This window comes from Tamandua tetradactyla, chromosome 25 (assembly GCF_023851605.1).
Source record: "Tamandua tetradactyla isolate mTamTet1 chromosome 25, mTamTet1.pri, whole genome shotgun sequence".
NCBI lineage: Eukaryota > Metazoa > Chordata > Mammalia > Pilosa > Myrmecophagidae > Tamandua > Tamandua tetradactyla.
In genome coordinates this window covers 43,779,630-43,793,237 of record NC_135351.1, presented here as the reverse complement: position 1 = coordinate 43,793,237, position 13,608 = coordinate 43,779,630, and the positions used below count along the sequence as shown (strand labels likewise).

Here is a 13,608-nt window from a genome sequence, read left to right as displayed (position 1 = left end):
TAGATTGGACTTGAAAAAGGTAAGAGCTTACCACTAAAATACCACATTGTGTACACAGTGAAAATTAGCAGGGAAACGGTATCTCTTGGGCTTTAAAACCAGTACCCAAATCCACCATTAACTATGGAAAGAACATCCAAGCAGTAGAGCCCATCAGGCAAAGCAGAAACGTCCACTTAATCTTGAGCATCATAGAAAGTAATTACACACGGTTTTAAGTATTAAATAAAACAATGTGTATGTGAAAGAAAAATGGTGTAACTCAAGTTAGACACTTAAAATGGAGCCAGAGAGCTGCACATACAGAACGGTGCCCCGCCACCCCGAGACCCAGAAACCGGCTGTTTTAAATGAAACCTAGGCAGCCAGCAAAAACATCCCCTTTCTGAAGAAATGAAACATATTTCTAAGCCCCTCGACCTAACCAACTGCTTTATTGCTTCCCTTTCTCCCTTTTAAAAAACCAAAACACAGATCGGGCTGCTCCCTGACTGTCAGCCAAACTGCAAAGTCCTCAGATAGACAGTTTCATGGCTCTGCTGCAGTTATTTCTTGGCTGACACGTTGAGTGTCGAGTATCACACTCAGTGCTGATCACACCCGCTTGCAGCCAGAAGACACCTCAACAGAGACCCAGAGTCATCACAGTGTGACACTACAGCATCCGCTGTGCTGCGCTGTGGGACCAGGTGGACAAGTGCATGTTGTCCACCGCGCACGGCCGGCTGTGAGGGCAGCACGCCCTCCCTCCTCAGGGGGGCAGGTGGGACCTGCAGCCAGCCCTGCTCCCCACAAACACTGTGCAAGGTCAGGCATACGAGGAAGGACACTGCTTCGCAGGTTTGCTGACTGGGTAGAAAATGGGACTTTACAGACAGCGGGAAACTGCAGAAACTGGGGCAAGGGGTAGTGGAGGGTTTGCACGCCAGACTGCACGAGAAATCTGGACTCGGCCGAGGGCTCCGACTCTGTGTTCCTGGCTACTCACCTCCGCGGCCTCTCCCCCACCTCGGCGACAACGGCATGCCAGCGCTGGGTTAAGGCCGCCAGCTTGGCCTTCAGGAAGCTTCCATCAGTGGGGGGCAGGGTCTGCAGGATCCCGCCCGCGGCCGTGTTGAGGGCCGCCCAGCAGGGCTCGTGGCTGCTCAGGCCCTCCTCGAGCTCCTGGAAGACAAGGGCCAGGCTCAGTCCCCCGAAGCTGCTGTGTAGGTGACACGCCTTCACCAGGTGCTGGGGGGCCAAGCTGGGCGTTACAAACGAACCCTGGAAGGGTCAAGTTCATGTTCGTGGGAAAGGCGTTTAAAACAATGCAATCATGCTGCAACGAAATGCTCCCTGAGACCCACTCTGAAGTTCAGCCCAGTCTCAGGAATGCCATCAGGCAAACGCAGAGAGAGGAGAAGCCGGTAGCATAAAACAAATGCTCAGCACAGTCAGGTTTGGTTGGAGCGAACTGCTGGCCCTCTCCAAACGCACTTGAGGAAACAGTACCCAGCTCACCCAGGGCCTGCCACAGGTAAGCAGAGCTTCCCTGTATGCAAAGCTTAGCATCAATTGACCAATGGAATACTCACAAGGTTAGATTTAAGTCTTATTCATAATTCCAAAAATATGAATAACATATCAACATGCTCATGAGACAAACAAGAACATTCTCTTTAACTCCTCATGACCCTTCCACATAAAACAGACTTAAAACATAGTGAAAGGGGAAATACTCTTAACAATGGTGAAACTGAAATTGCGTTAGCACTCTGGCACTGCTTTGAAAGACCCACTATCAGCAGGACGGACTCAGTTCTGTGTTACATTTTACCAAGACAGAACTGTTTAAGGACAGGAATCACGATGAGTTATGCATACACTTCAAAAACCTCTCCTTGATAAGAGTCTTGGGTACAAAATTTCACAAAGTTTATTCTGAACATAAAATATTGAAAATAAATTTGGTGCCAAGCCCTCTGCCTGTGCCTCCCCCATCCTAGTCCTAAGCAAGATAAAAGTAAAAAGAAGAGAGAGAAATAGACAATTAATTAAAATAAACTTAAAAGATAAAAAAAAATAAAAAAGTTGTTTCTCCCATAAGCCATTAAAGAGGATATGTATTTAAATTTCTTCATAAAACTCTGATTAAAAGCACAAATGACTGAATTCTCTTAAACCTGAAAAGCTGTAAAGTAGAGCTGGAGCAAAAATTTCAAATTGTCCAGACACATCTGGAATGTGGTTGTGTTGGTCCCACCTCCAAACCGTGACGCCAGCGCTGATGGGCAGGTGACCCCCCCACCCCCGAGGACACTCACCCGCTGATGGGCAGGGGACCCCCGACAGGAGGACACTCACCCGCTGATGGGCAGGTGACCCCCGACAGGAGGACACTCACCCGCTGATGGGCAGGTGACCCCCCACAGGAGGACACTCACCTGCTGGCGCGCCCTGGCCTCCTCTATGTCCAGGCTGCCGTCTGGGGCCCGGGTGGCGTCCAGCACACGCTCCGCCTCTGCCACCCACCGGGTGACGTCCTGCAGGCCACAGCGGAGCTGTCTCCAGCCTTCCACTGCCTGGTCAAAGGAACTGCGGGAGGACAAAGGAAAAGAGGTGTCCGGGTTTCCATCCTGACCCAGGAGCACATCCTCTAAAACAGAAATCTAAACCCCACTTAAAGCTGAAACCCCCAAAGTGGCTTCACTCACACCTCACTGGTTTTCTAGACTCTTCTCACCCGTGGGTCACAGCGCGCCACTCCCCTGGGAAAGCAGGTGTCACGGCAAGACCACTGCCATCTACACCCGGACACACCCACCTGCCTGCACCGCCCCCGCCTGCTCCGTCCACCCTCACACACATGCACACAAGGGCACAGGCCCATTCACTCACACATGCATTCACACACTCACGTACACTCACATGCACACACATGCATACGTACAAACATGGGTTCACACACTCATGTACATTCACATGCACACACAAGCGAACGTGCATTCACTTACACACAAATCGACACATTCATGTACACTCATGCACACGTACACGTACATGCACACAGGCATCCACACACTCATGTACTTACACACACATGAACATGCATACATACACTCATGCACACACATACATTCACTCAAACACATTCACACACGTAATTCACATGCACACACAGGCACATGTGCATTCATACACTCATGTACATACACATGCATAAACATACACACATGTCCTCACCTGCACACACACACATGCACAAGTACATTCACTTGCACACACATTCCACACTCATGTACATTCACACACATACACACATGCACACACTGGCATGCATTCACACGTACACACACATACACAAGTGCATATGCACATGTACACACATGCACAAGTGCACTTACATGCACGTACACTCATACATACATGCACTCGTATGTATACACACGTACACTCACGTAGTGCACACACACACACACAAACACACACACTGTCCAAACTACATGCTCCCTGGCTACCACCACTCCCCTCATGTGCACACATTGGGCAGGGTTTTAACTGAAGAAACCACAATGAAGGGGCCAAGCAACTTTTGCTGCCTCCAGCTTGGAAAATCAAGGTTGATTACCTGCAGGCCTGTTAACCCACTCAACTTCAGACACTTAACATTTCAACGACAGCGACAAGGGAAATTCAATGAGTTACTCTTCTCTTACTACCACAAAGAAATCATGGACTCTCCTGCCATAACAGCTGGTTCTCAGCTAACCCAAGCAAAGGGCCAGAAAGTTCCGGCATCCCCTCACGTGCACCATCCCAGGCGGGAGGCTTTGCTCGCCCTCCCCCCAACCACAGTACAGCGTGCACACACGTGCAAGGTGGGCACAGGGCGAGGAGACTCGGGCCCACTGGGGCTGGTGTGAGCTGGACGCTCCGAGAGATGGAACAGGAGCTCCAGAGGGTGCCGTGTGGGGAGCACATAGAATCACATAAAAAGGAAAGGCTTTTGGATTAGGGTCCTGAAGACTTTTCTTCTACCTTTTTCTTAAGGGTGATGCAGCCAAGAGGGGTTTATAAGAAATGTCTACAGCTTTAAAAAGTAACAGTAATACTTTAATTTTATATAATAAAAGCAAGATTATTGTAAAATAATAAAATGCCCCATGATATCACTAACTCCAAAGAATATATATCTTTACAACCTTCTCCCGTGAAACTCATTCTTCACATCCCATCAGCAGTTGCTAACAGGAAACCAAACTCTACCAGTGCATCAAAAACATGAGTTCTTGGAGCACAGCTCCGTGAGAAGCCTGCAGGCCACCTCCCCGGGCTCTGTGGAAACCTTCCCTGACTCCCTCATGGACCCCGCAGCCCCTGGCAAGTCTGCAATAATGAAAGGGAAATGTTGCCAGAAAGGCTGCTCTGCAGATCTAAAGTTGCTGAGAATAAAAACTTGAAGTTTGGACAAGATCAATAAAATCATCCAGTAGGTTAAATTTCAAGGAAGTCTAAGTGGCGTAGGAAGGACTGAACTGGAGAGCATGGTTCGAAAGGGGAGCTGAGTCTAGGGGGCATCGCCGAGGCCCCTCCTCCCTAAGCCGGCCGGCTCCAATGCTGGCTGGGGTCCCAGGGGCCACAGCGTTCAGAGGCCGCAGATGCGAATTCCAGGGAGATCCCAGGGACAGGTTAGACCCCCCGATGCTGGGTGGGGACCTGGGTCCGAAAAGCAGGTGAGTGTGCTGTCCCCAATCAAGGAGCTGAACGTGCCATCTCCCCAGCTCACCACACCCGCCAGCCCTGCCCCTGGGGTCCTGCTGTCACCTCCCTGCGTCCTCCGGCCAAAGACTTGGGTGTCATCTTCTGCTCCTCCTTCTTTCCACCTCCAACATATCATCCATCACCACATCTTTCTGATTCAATGTTACTATTTCTCCAGTTTTCTCCCCTTGCTCAGCACCCACCCCAGTCAAGCTGTCATGGAGTAGCCACCACAGAGGGGTCTCCAGGCTCTCAGGTTGCCCTCCAACACCAGCCAGGCCCCGGTCAGCAGCTGCAAGGCCCTGCTCGCTCAGCACAGCCAGCAGCTCCCCAGTGTTCTCAGAATAAAGCACAAGCTGCTGACAGCATGGCAAATGAGGTCCTGCCTGAACCAGGCTGCTGGACCCTGCTGCTCTGAGCCCACCTGAAATTTCATTTCTTCCAAGGCATCCAACCCTCCCCCCTCCGTGGCCCTCAGCGCAGGCCGTGTTTCCTCCATCACTGCACCAGCTCACTGCACAATCACCAGGAAGCCCCTGGGCCTTTGGGGTCAGCCCTGGCCCCCGCCTTGTCCCCAGACAACACTGCACAAGCAATCACCTGGCCTCGGACCCTGATAAAGAGGGAGCGTCCAGCACTCATCTTCCAGCATCTGTAGCCACAGACCAGCGCATGGCATGGGCAGGTGCTCAGGGAGTATTAGCCAAGTGGACACCACACGGATGGACAGGTAGGAGGGTGGACAGCTAGACAAGGCCTTTCTTTGCTGAAATGAGGTAGAGGAATTGCAAAAATATTCTAGATGACAGGAAGAGAATGGCTTCATGGAATTTGGAAGAAAAACTATTCCTGACAGAGGGAACTCTGAGTAAGAATCTGATACAGGAAAGGCAAAGAAAACAAAGAAAATCTAGATCAAGTTTGCATGACGTGAAGAAAATTAAACAATAGGCAAAAGCATCGGAGCCTGGGCCATCTGGAGACCACTGCTGAGGAGCTCCGGCTCGAGCTGATTGGCAGGTACGTGCTCCACGTGAGCGCCACAAGCCACTGAGAGCCCAGGTTAGGAGAGAACAGGTAGCTGCAGGACCAGGCATCCAGGTGAGGAGGGAGACACACCTGGCGTCAGGGAAGGAGGCGATGTCAGCAGAAAGAAGCCCCCTGACTGGGGGCGAGATGGTTCCAAAGTCATGTACTTGGAAGAAATGAAAACTGACGCCAGAGGCCACTGCAAAGCCAGCAAAGGGCAGTTCTGAGTGATGATGTTTCCTTCTCAAAGTATTGATCTGACTTTTACCATAGGCCATAAATAATTCAAAAAGTTTTATAGACAAAGCAGCAGAGTCCTCAGACAGCCGTGCCCAGCTTATCAAGGTAGGAAGGAAAAAAAAAACAAGTAAAAGTTATAAAAAAGAATAAAACATAGGAATAAACCCAAGTGCTGGGACAAATAGGAAAGACAATCTACCAGCAAATGTAACCAGCAGGGAAGCAACAGAAACGAAAGGGAAGACGTGGAGTGGGGAGCACGGGATTCCCTCCTGCTCTTGGAGGGGACGGGACCACGCTCACGGGGCGAGTGACTGAAGAGGGTCTTCAGGGCGTTTCGGGGAGAAGTGGGGGGGGGGGGCGCGAGGCGGGCCTAGCCGGCCGCCACCACTGAGGACGGGAGGCGGTGCACGGGGCAGTGTGGATTCGAGGGGCTGACCTCCCACTCCAGCCACAGGGGGGGACCTGCGGGACAGCGCCCGCGGGCAGCCCCGAGGGAACCGGCTGACCCCTGCTAGGAGCTGTGCTCCCAGGCGCTGGGAGTGGACGCCCAGCCAGGTGCTGAGAACAGCCGTCCAGTGGTTGGGCACTGGGGGTCAGCGGATGCTCCCGGGCACTGGTCAGCTCCATGGTCCCATGTGCTGGGAGCACCCCTAGCCACAGCAGTCCAGGAGGGGCGGGCCAAGGAAGGAGGGGGTCTCAGGTGCACCACCTGCTGGTGAGCAGCGGTAAGTGCAGGCTGGCAAACAAACCCCCATCTGCCTAGAAATGGAGGGTTTTTTTTCTTTATTCCCTTCCTTTTTTAAGCTATTTCTTCTATATATATTTTTTATTAATAATGATCTTATCTTATTGCTTTTTACTTATGTATATATTTTTATATCTATATTTTTATTTGACGGATTTTTATTATTCTATTTTATTTTACGTATTTACTTATTTTTAAAAATTTCTCTCCCTTCTGAGGGCACCACTATGAGTTCATTATCAATATATCTTGGGGTGGCCCCTTCTGACATTTGGGCCTACTACTGGTGAGGTGTTGCTTTTTTTCCTATATTTTAATTATATATATATATTGAATGCATGGGCTGGGAATTCAGCGCAGGCTTCTGCATGGTGCACAGGCGCTCTGCCACTGAGATAACCATGGACCCTGGCCTAGTGCTAATAGACCCTCAAATAGAACTGAACCTCCTACATGAGATGTGGGCTTTGGTTTGGTGGGGAATTACTGACAAACCAAGTGCAAAAAGAAATCACCAATGAAAAATCAAGTAAATGCAAAAGTTTAGAAAGGTGAAGGAAACCAACTGTAAAATAACCATATAAAGATAATCAAGTGCCCCAAACCCAACAGAAAATCACAAAGCACGTAAAGATCCATCATAAATGGTTCAGCCAGACCACCAAGTCAGAACTCTGGAGGGGATACAGAATGTGGAACAACTCTGGAAGATATTTATAAAGAAATAAAGGACACCAGGAAGACACCAGAAAAGCATAAAAAAAGAATTATAAAGATTAAACAGAAAATGACAGATCTCACAGAGATACGTTATAGTAGACCAAATTAGAAATATATTGGAGGTACATGATAGCAAATTCAAAAAAGCAGAAAGAAGAATAAATGAGCTAGAAGACAGAATAATTGAACTAGAGAGCACAAGAGAACAAAAGACAAGAAAGACAGAAAAAATGGAACTGGATGTTCTGGAAATGATGGACAAGAGGCACAGAAATATAAGAACTGCTGGTGTCCCAGAAGAAGAGAAGTGTAAAGGGCTGGAAAAGTCAGTTAAAGATAATCACCAGAGAAAACTTTCCAACCCTTATAAAGACATAAAATGCAAATGAAATAGGCTAAATGAACTCTGAATAGATTAAGTCCAAATAGGTTGACTCCAAGACACACACTCATCAAACTGTCAAATGTTGAAAAGAAAAAAAAATGCTGAATTCTGCACAAGAAAAGAGCTACTGCATGACAAAGGACATACAAAATTGAGTTCAGACTACTCAACAGCACCACGGAAGCAAGAAGGCAGTGGTACAATATATTAAAGATTCTGAAAGAGAAAAGATCCCAGCCAAGAATTCTTTAATTGAGGGGTAGATTAAAATCATCAAAGACAGATTGACAGAATAGTCAAAGGAGTCCTGCTCTGAAATACTAAAGGGAGTCCTGTCAGCTGAAAAAAAAAAAAGACAGGAGAGGGAGGTCTGGAGGAGAGCACAGCACTGAAGAGGACCTGTAAGGGTAATTCAAAGAATATAAGAGAGAGATAGAAAAGAGTATATAGATCTGATAAATAAAAACAAAAGGATAAGTTGGCAGACCCAAGAACTGCTTCTACAGTAATAACTTTGAACATTAACAAACAAAACTCATCAATTAAAAGATACATACTGGCAGAAAGGATTACAAAATATAATCCAGTATATGCTGTTTACAGGAGATGCCACTTAGACCAAAGGCCAAAATTAGATTGAAACTGAAAGGATGGAAAAAGATGTTCCATGCAAGCTGTAACCAAAAGAAAGCACGAGTAGTTATACTAAATATCAGACAAAAGAGAGTTTAAATGTAAAGACACCATAACACACAAAGAAGAACACTACATATTAATAAATGGGACAATTCACCAAGAGGAAATAATGATCATAAATGTTTATGCACCAAATCAAGGAATTCCACATTACATGAGGCAAGCACTAGCAAAACTGAACGGAGCAACAGACATTTCAACAAAAATAGTGGGAGACTTCAATGCACCACTCTCCTCCACAGATAGAACATCCAGGAAGGGGATCAACAAGAAAATAGAGAACATAGACAATGTGATAAACGAATTAGAACTAACAGACATATATAGGTCGTTATACCCCCAAACACAAGGATATACATTCTTCACTAGTGCTCATGGAACATTCTCCAGGATAAACCATATGCTGGGACACAAACTAAGACTTCCTAAATTTAATAAGGTTGAAATCATCAAAGCACTTTCTCAAATCACAATGGATTGAAGCTAGAAATGAATAATAACCAAAAACCAAGCTTTCACAAATACATGGAGATTAAACAACACAATCTTATATAATCAGTGGATCAAAGAAGAAATTGCTAGGAAAATCAGTAAATAGCTGGAGACAAATGATACTGAGAATACAACATAGCAGAACTTACAGAATGTGGCAAAGGCAGTGCTAAGAGAGAAATGTATTGCACCAAATGCCTATATTAAAAAATAAGAACAAACAGAAATCGAGGAATAAACTGTTCACATGGGGAATTTAGAGAAACAGCAGCAAACTAAGCTCAAAGCAAATAAAAATAGAAGAAATAGCAAAGATTAAAGCAGATATAAATGAACGGGAGAACAACAGAACAAATCAACAAAACCAAAAGCTAGTTCTTTGAGAAAATCAATAAAGCTGATGGACCCTTAGCTAGACTAACAATGAAAAGATGCAAATAAATGAAACAAGAAATGAGAGGGAAACATTACCATGGGTCCAGAAGAAATTCTTTAAAAATCATAAGAGAATACAATGAACAACTATACGCCAACAAACTAGACAACTTAGATGAAACGGACAAATTCCTAGAAACACACAGACTACCTATACTGACTCAAAAAGAAATAGAACATCTCAACAAATCAGTGATAAATAAAGAGATTTCATCAGGTTCAAAAATCTTCCCACAATGAAAAGTCCCGCAACAGATGGCTTCACAGTGGAATTTTATCAACAGCCCAGGAAGAACTAACACCAATCTTGTTCAAACTCTTCCAAAAAACTGCGGGAAAAGGAACATTACCTAACTCCTTTTATGAAGCTGACATCAATCTAGTGACAAAGCCAGGTAAAGACACTACAAGAAAGGGAAACTGAACACAGATGTAAAAATTCTCAATGAAATATTAGTAAACTGAATACAAGGACACATACAAAGAATTACACATCACAACCAAGTGATGAATACAAGGAATGCAAGGGTGATTCAGTGCAAGAAAATCAATCAACATAATACAGCACATTAACAAATCAAAAGGGAAAAATCACACGATCATACTGATTGATGCTGAAAAAAACAATCAGTGAAATTCAACAACCTTTCCTGATAAAAACACTTCTAAAGATAGGAATCGAACGAAACTTTTCAGTATCATAAAGGGCATACATGAAAAACGCATAGCCAATATCACACTCATGGTGAGAGACTGAAAGCATTCCTCTAAGATCAGGAATGACACAAGGATGCCCACTGTCACCACGGTTATTCAACATTGTACTAGACATCAAAGCTGGAGCGATTAGAAAGGAGAAAGAAAAAAAATGCATCCAGATTGGAAAGGAAGACATAAAACTTTCACTAATTGCAAATGACATGATATCATACTTAGAAAATCCTGATAATTCTATGACAAAGCTATTTGAGCTAATAAAGAAATTCAGCAAAGTGGGAGGACACAAGATTAAGGTACAAAAATCAGCAAAGTTTCTATACATAAGCAATGGCCTATCTGAGGAGGCAATTAAGGAAAAAATCCCATTCAAAACAGCAACCAAAAGAATCAAGTATCTAGGAATAAACCTGGAATCACGTCCAGGACTTTTACACAGAAAATTACAGAACATTGCTTAAAGAAATTGTAAAATAACCTAAAGAGATGGAAGGGCATTCCATGTTCACAGATAGGAAGATTGAAAGTTGTTAAAATGTCAGTTCTACCCAAACTGATCTACAGATTCAATTCTCATTCACTATAAGGGAATGCTAAAGACCACAAGGAGATATCATCACACACCTATAAGAATGGCTGCTATTAAATAAACAGAAAACTACAAGTGTGGGAGAAGATGTAGAGAAACGGGAGCGCTTATGCACTGCTGGTGGGAATATATAATGGTGTAGCCGCTGTGGAAAAGAGTTCGGTAATTCCTCAAAAATCTAAATATTTTTGGCTATGGCTTGGCAATACCAATACTAGTTATATAACCAGAAGAGCTGAGAGCAGTGACACCAAGAGACACTTGAGCACTGATGTTCATAGCAGCAGTGTTCATAATTGTCAGAAGATAGAAACAATCCACATGCCCCTCAATAGACGAGATGAGTGGATTAATAAAATGTGGTATATACACATGATGGAATATCACGCAGTAGTAAGATGAAATGAGGTCCCAAAGCATATGACATCGTGGATGAATCTTGAGGACATAACGTGAATGAAATAAGTCAGACACAGATGGGTAGATTCTGCATGATTCTGCCATTATGACTTGGTAAAGGTAATCTCAGAGGGTACAACCGCAGGCACAGCAGACCTGGAGGTACACAGAACCCAGGGAGGGAGGAAAGGCTCCCCTAAGAGGTGGAGTCTAAACGCAAGGGGATGGACAGACATGATACTATTAGTGGGGTTATAAATAACATCGCCATATGGAAGGTGAGTATGATTGAAAGGGGACGTACAGTGCCATGTATCTCACTGATTAAATCCACAATTATAAGTAAATTCTCACATGAACTATTTCAATGGTTCAGTAGTGGACAAAGCGTAAATAGCAGAGGCTAGCATAGGGGTGTGCTAGTTTGAAACTGTTGTGTACCCCAGAAAATCCACCATCTTTAACCCTGACTCAATGTTGCTGGGTGGGGTCTTTTTGATTAAGTTGTTTCCATGGAGATGTGTTCTGCCATTCAAGGTGGGTCTTAATTCACTTACTGGAGTCTTTTAAGAGGGAAAAAGCTTCAGAGTCAACACAGAGAGAGACCTTTGAGATGCAGAAAGAAAATGCCCCAGGGTAGCGGTTTGAAAGGAGAAGCTCAGAGAGAAAGCTAGCAGATGTCACCATGTGCCTTCCAAGCTGACAAAGAAAGCCCAAACATCATTGGCCCTTTCCTGAGTCAAGGTCTCTTTCTCTGGATGCCTTAGTTTGGACATTATGGCCTTAGACCTGTAAACTTGTAACTTAACACATTCCCTTTAGAAAAGCTATTTCTGGCACATTGCAGATTGTTAGCCCTTCCAGCGACCATGCTTAGTCTGAAGTTGTAAATGCATTTATGGATGCTGAGCTGTATGTGCATCACCTGTATTTCCCTGGGACTCTGCATAACTCTTTGATGCCTGCCCTGAGATGGAGCCACAGTCCTGAAGGTTACAGCACAGCGATACATAATAGCCAAAGTGACCAAAACGGAGATCAGGCTTCAATTAGAGTTAAAAATGAAGCCAATCTAGCCAGGTCTAAGGTAAATTAGAATACCTTAGGGTAAAAGTTGATAGTGTGTGTGTGTGTGTGTGTGTGTGTGTGTACACACATACAGAACTATTGAACTTCCATTTGGGAAGCCCTGGGTGCCCTCCCAACCACTGGGGACTCCCAGGAAAATGTGCCAGGCCCTGGATTTTGAGGCTTGCCCTTATGAAATTTGTTTCTGTGGGGGAGAAGCCAAGGCTGCCCATGGAGAGGCCTGGGAATTGCTTCAAGGGACCCTCTTTGTTGTTGAGATGTGGTCCCTCTCTCTCTAGACCCACTTCTGCAAGGAAAATCGTTGCCCTCCCCACTGCATGGGATGTGACCTTCAGGGTGAAGGGCTCGCTGGCAGCATGGGCATGGCTCCTGGGGATGAGTCAGGCGCTGGCCCTGTGTAGTCGAAAGCACCTTCCAGACCGAGGAAAGCGGTGGAATAATATAGCACACCAGTGGCCAGGAGAGAGCAAACGGAGTTGAGAGGCTATCCTAGAGGCTGCCATTATGTAAGCTTCGGTTAGATCATGCCGAGTGCCACAGTTTGCTAAACCCCATCCCACATCACTTCTGTTGACTCTTGAGAACACTTAGGGCTCGAACTGAGCCTCTATAAAAAGTTTCATGCACTAAGTTTGCTTCCCTGGAACCTATAATTCCCGGAGGGTTCCTAGGTCAGATAAATCCTGAAACCCAGAGGGACCAGCCTCTCCAGGATTGTCACTTAATTACACTCCCCTATCCTTTAGTATGGACACCCCTCCTGAACACGCAAAGGTCAAAATAGGTATTGCCCAAAGATCCCTACTGATTGAGAGAAGGATAAAAGGAGAAGGAGGAGATAGGACAGAGAGAATAGGATTTGGCAAACAAGTATGGCTGCTGAATCACTATATTAATATTCCTTCTAGCTTCCAGCATTTAAGAGCAGCTAGAAGGAAAAATCTAAGACGGTGGAATACTAGCCTATGACAAACTCCGAGACCTGTTCCATAACTACTTTTTGAAATATACTTTGAAAATTATTGCCTGTTTTAACTTGCTTTGTATATATGTTATATTTTACAACTAAAAAAAAACATTAAAGTCATTGAAAAGAAAAAAAAAGGTGGGGGGGTGAAAGTCAGCTATCAAAATTACTATTCAACATTGCTAAGTTTCAGCACAGCAGCCAGATACAAGTAGAATAAATGGAAACAAAAAAACAAAGTTACCATTGGACACCGAAGGTATGTTGATATAATGAAAAAGGCTAAGAAAATCAACCCTAAGATTAGAGGGCAAATAAGAAAGCTTAGGAAGTAGTTTAATCAATTGTTTTCTTCCAAACCA

At 45.1% G+C, this 13,608-nt stretch overlaps 1 protein-coding gene across 2 annotated transcripts in view; it reads right to left on the bottom strand.

Annotated features, from left to right (window-relative positions):
- UTRN (utrophin) overlaps positions 1 to 13,608 on the bottom strand; it is a 440,716-nt gene that overhangs the window by 238,095 nt on the left and 189,013 nt on the right. For both annotated transcript variants that reach the window (XM_077143388.1, XM_077143386.1), the window contains 2 exons: positions 2,424 to 2,574; positions 989 to 1,164 (listed from right to left, as the gene is read on the bottom strand). In XM_077143388.1, coding sequence (XP_076999503.1) covers positions 989 to 1,164; positions 2,424 to 2,574 — 327 coding nt within the window. The remainder of the gene's footprint in view (positions 1 to 988; positions 1,165 to 2,423; positions 2,575 to 13,608) is intronic.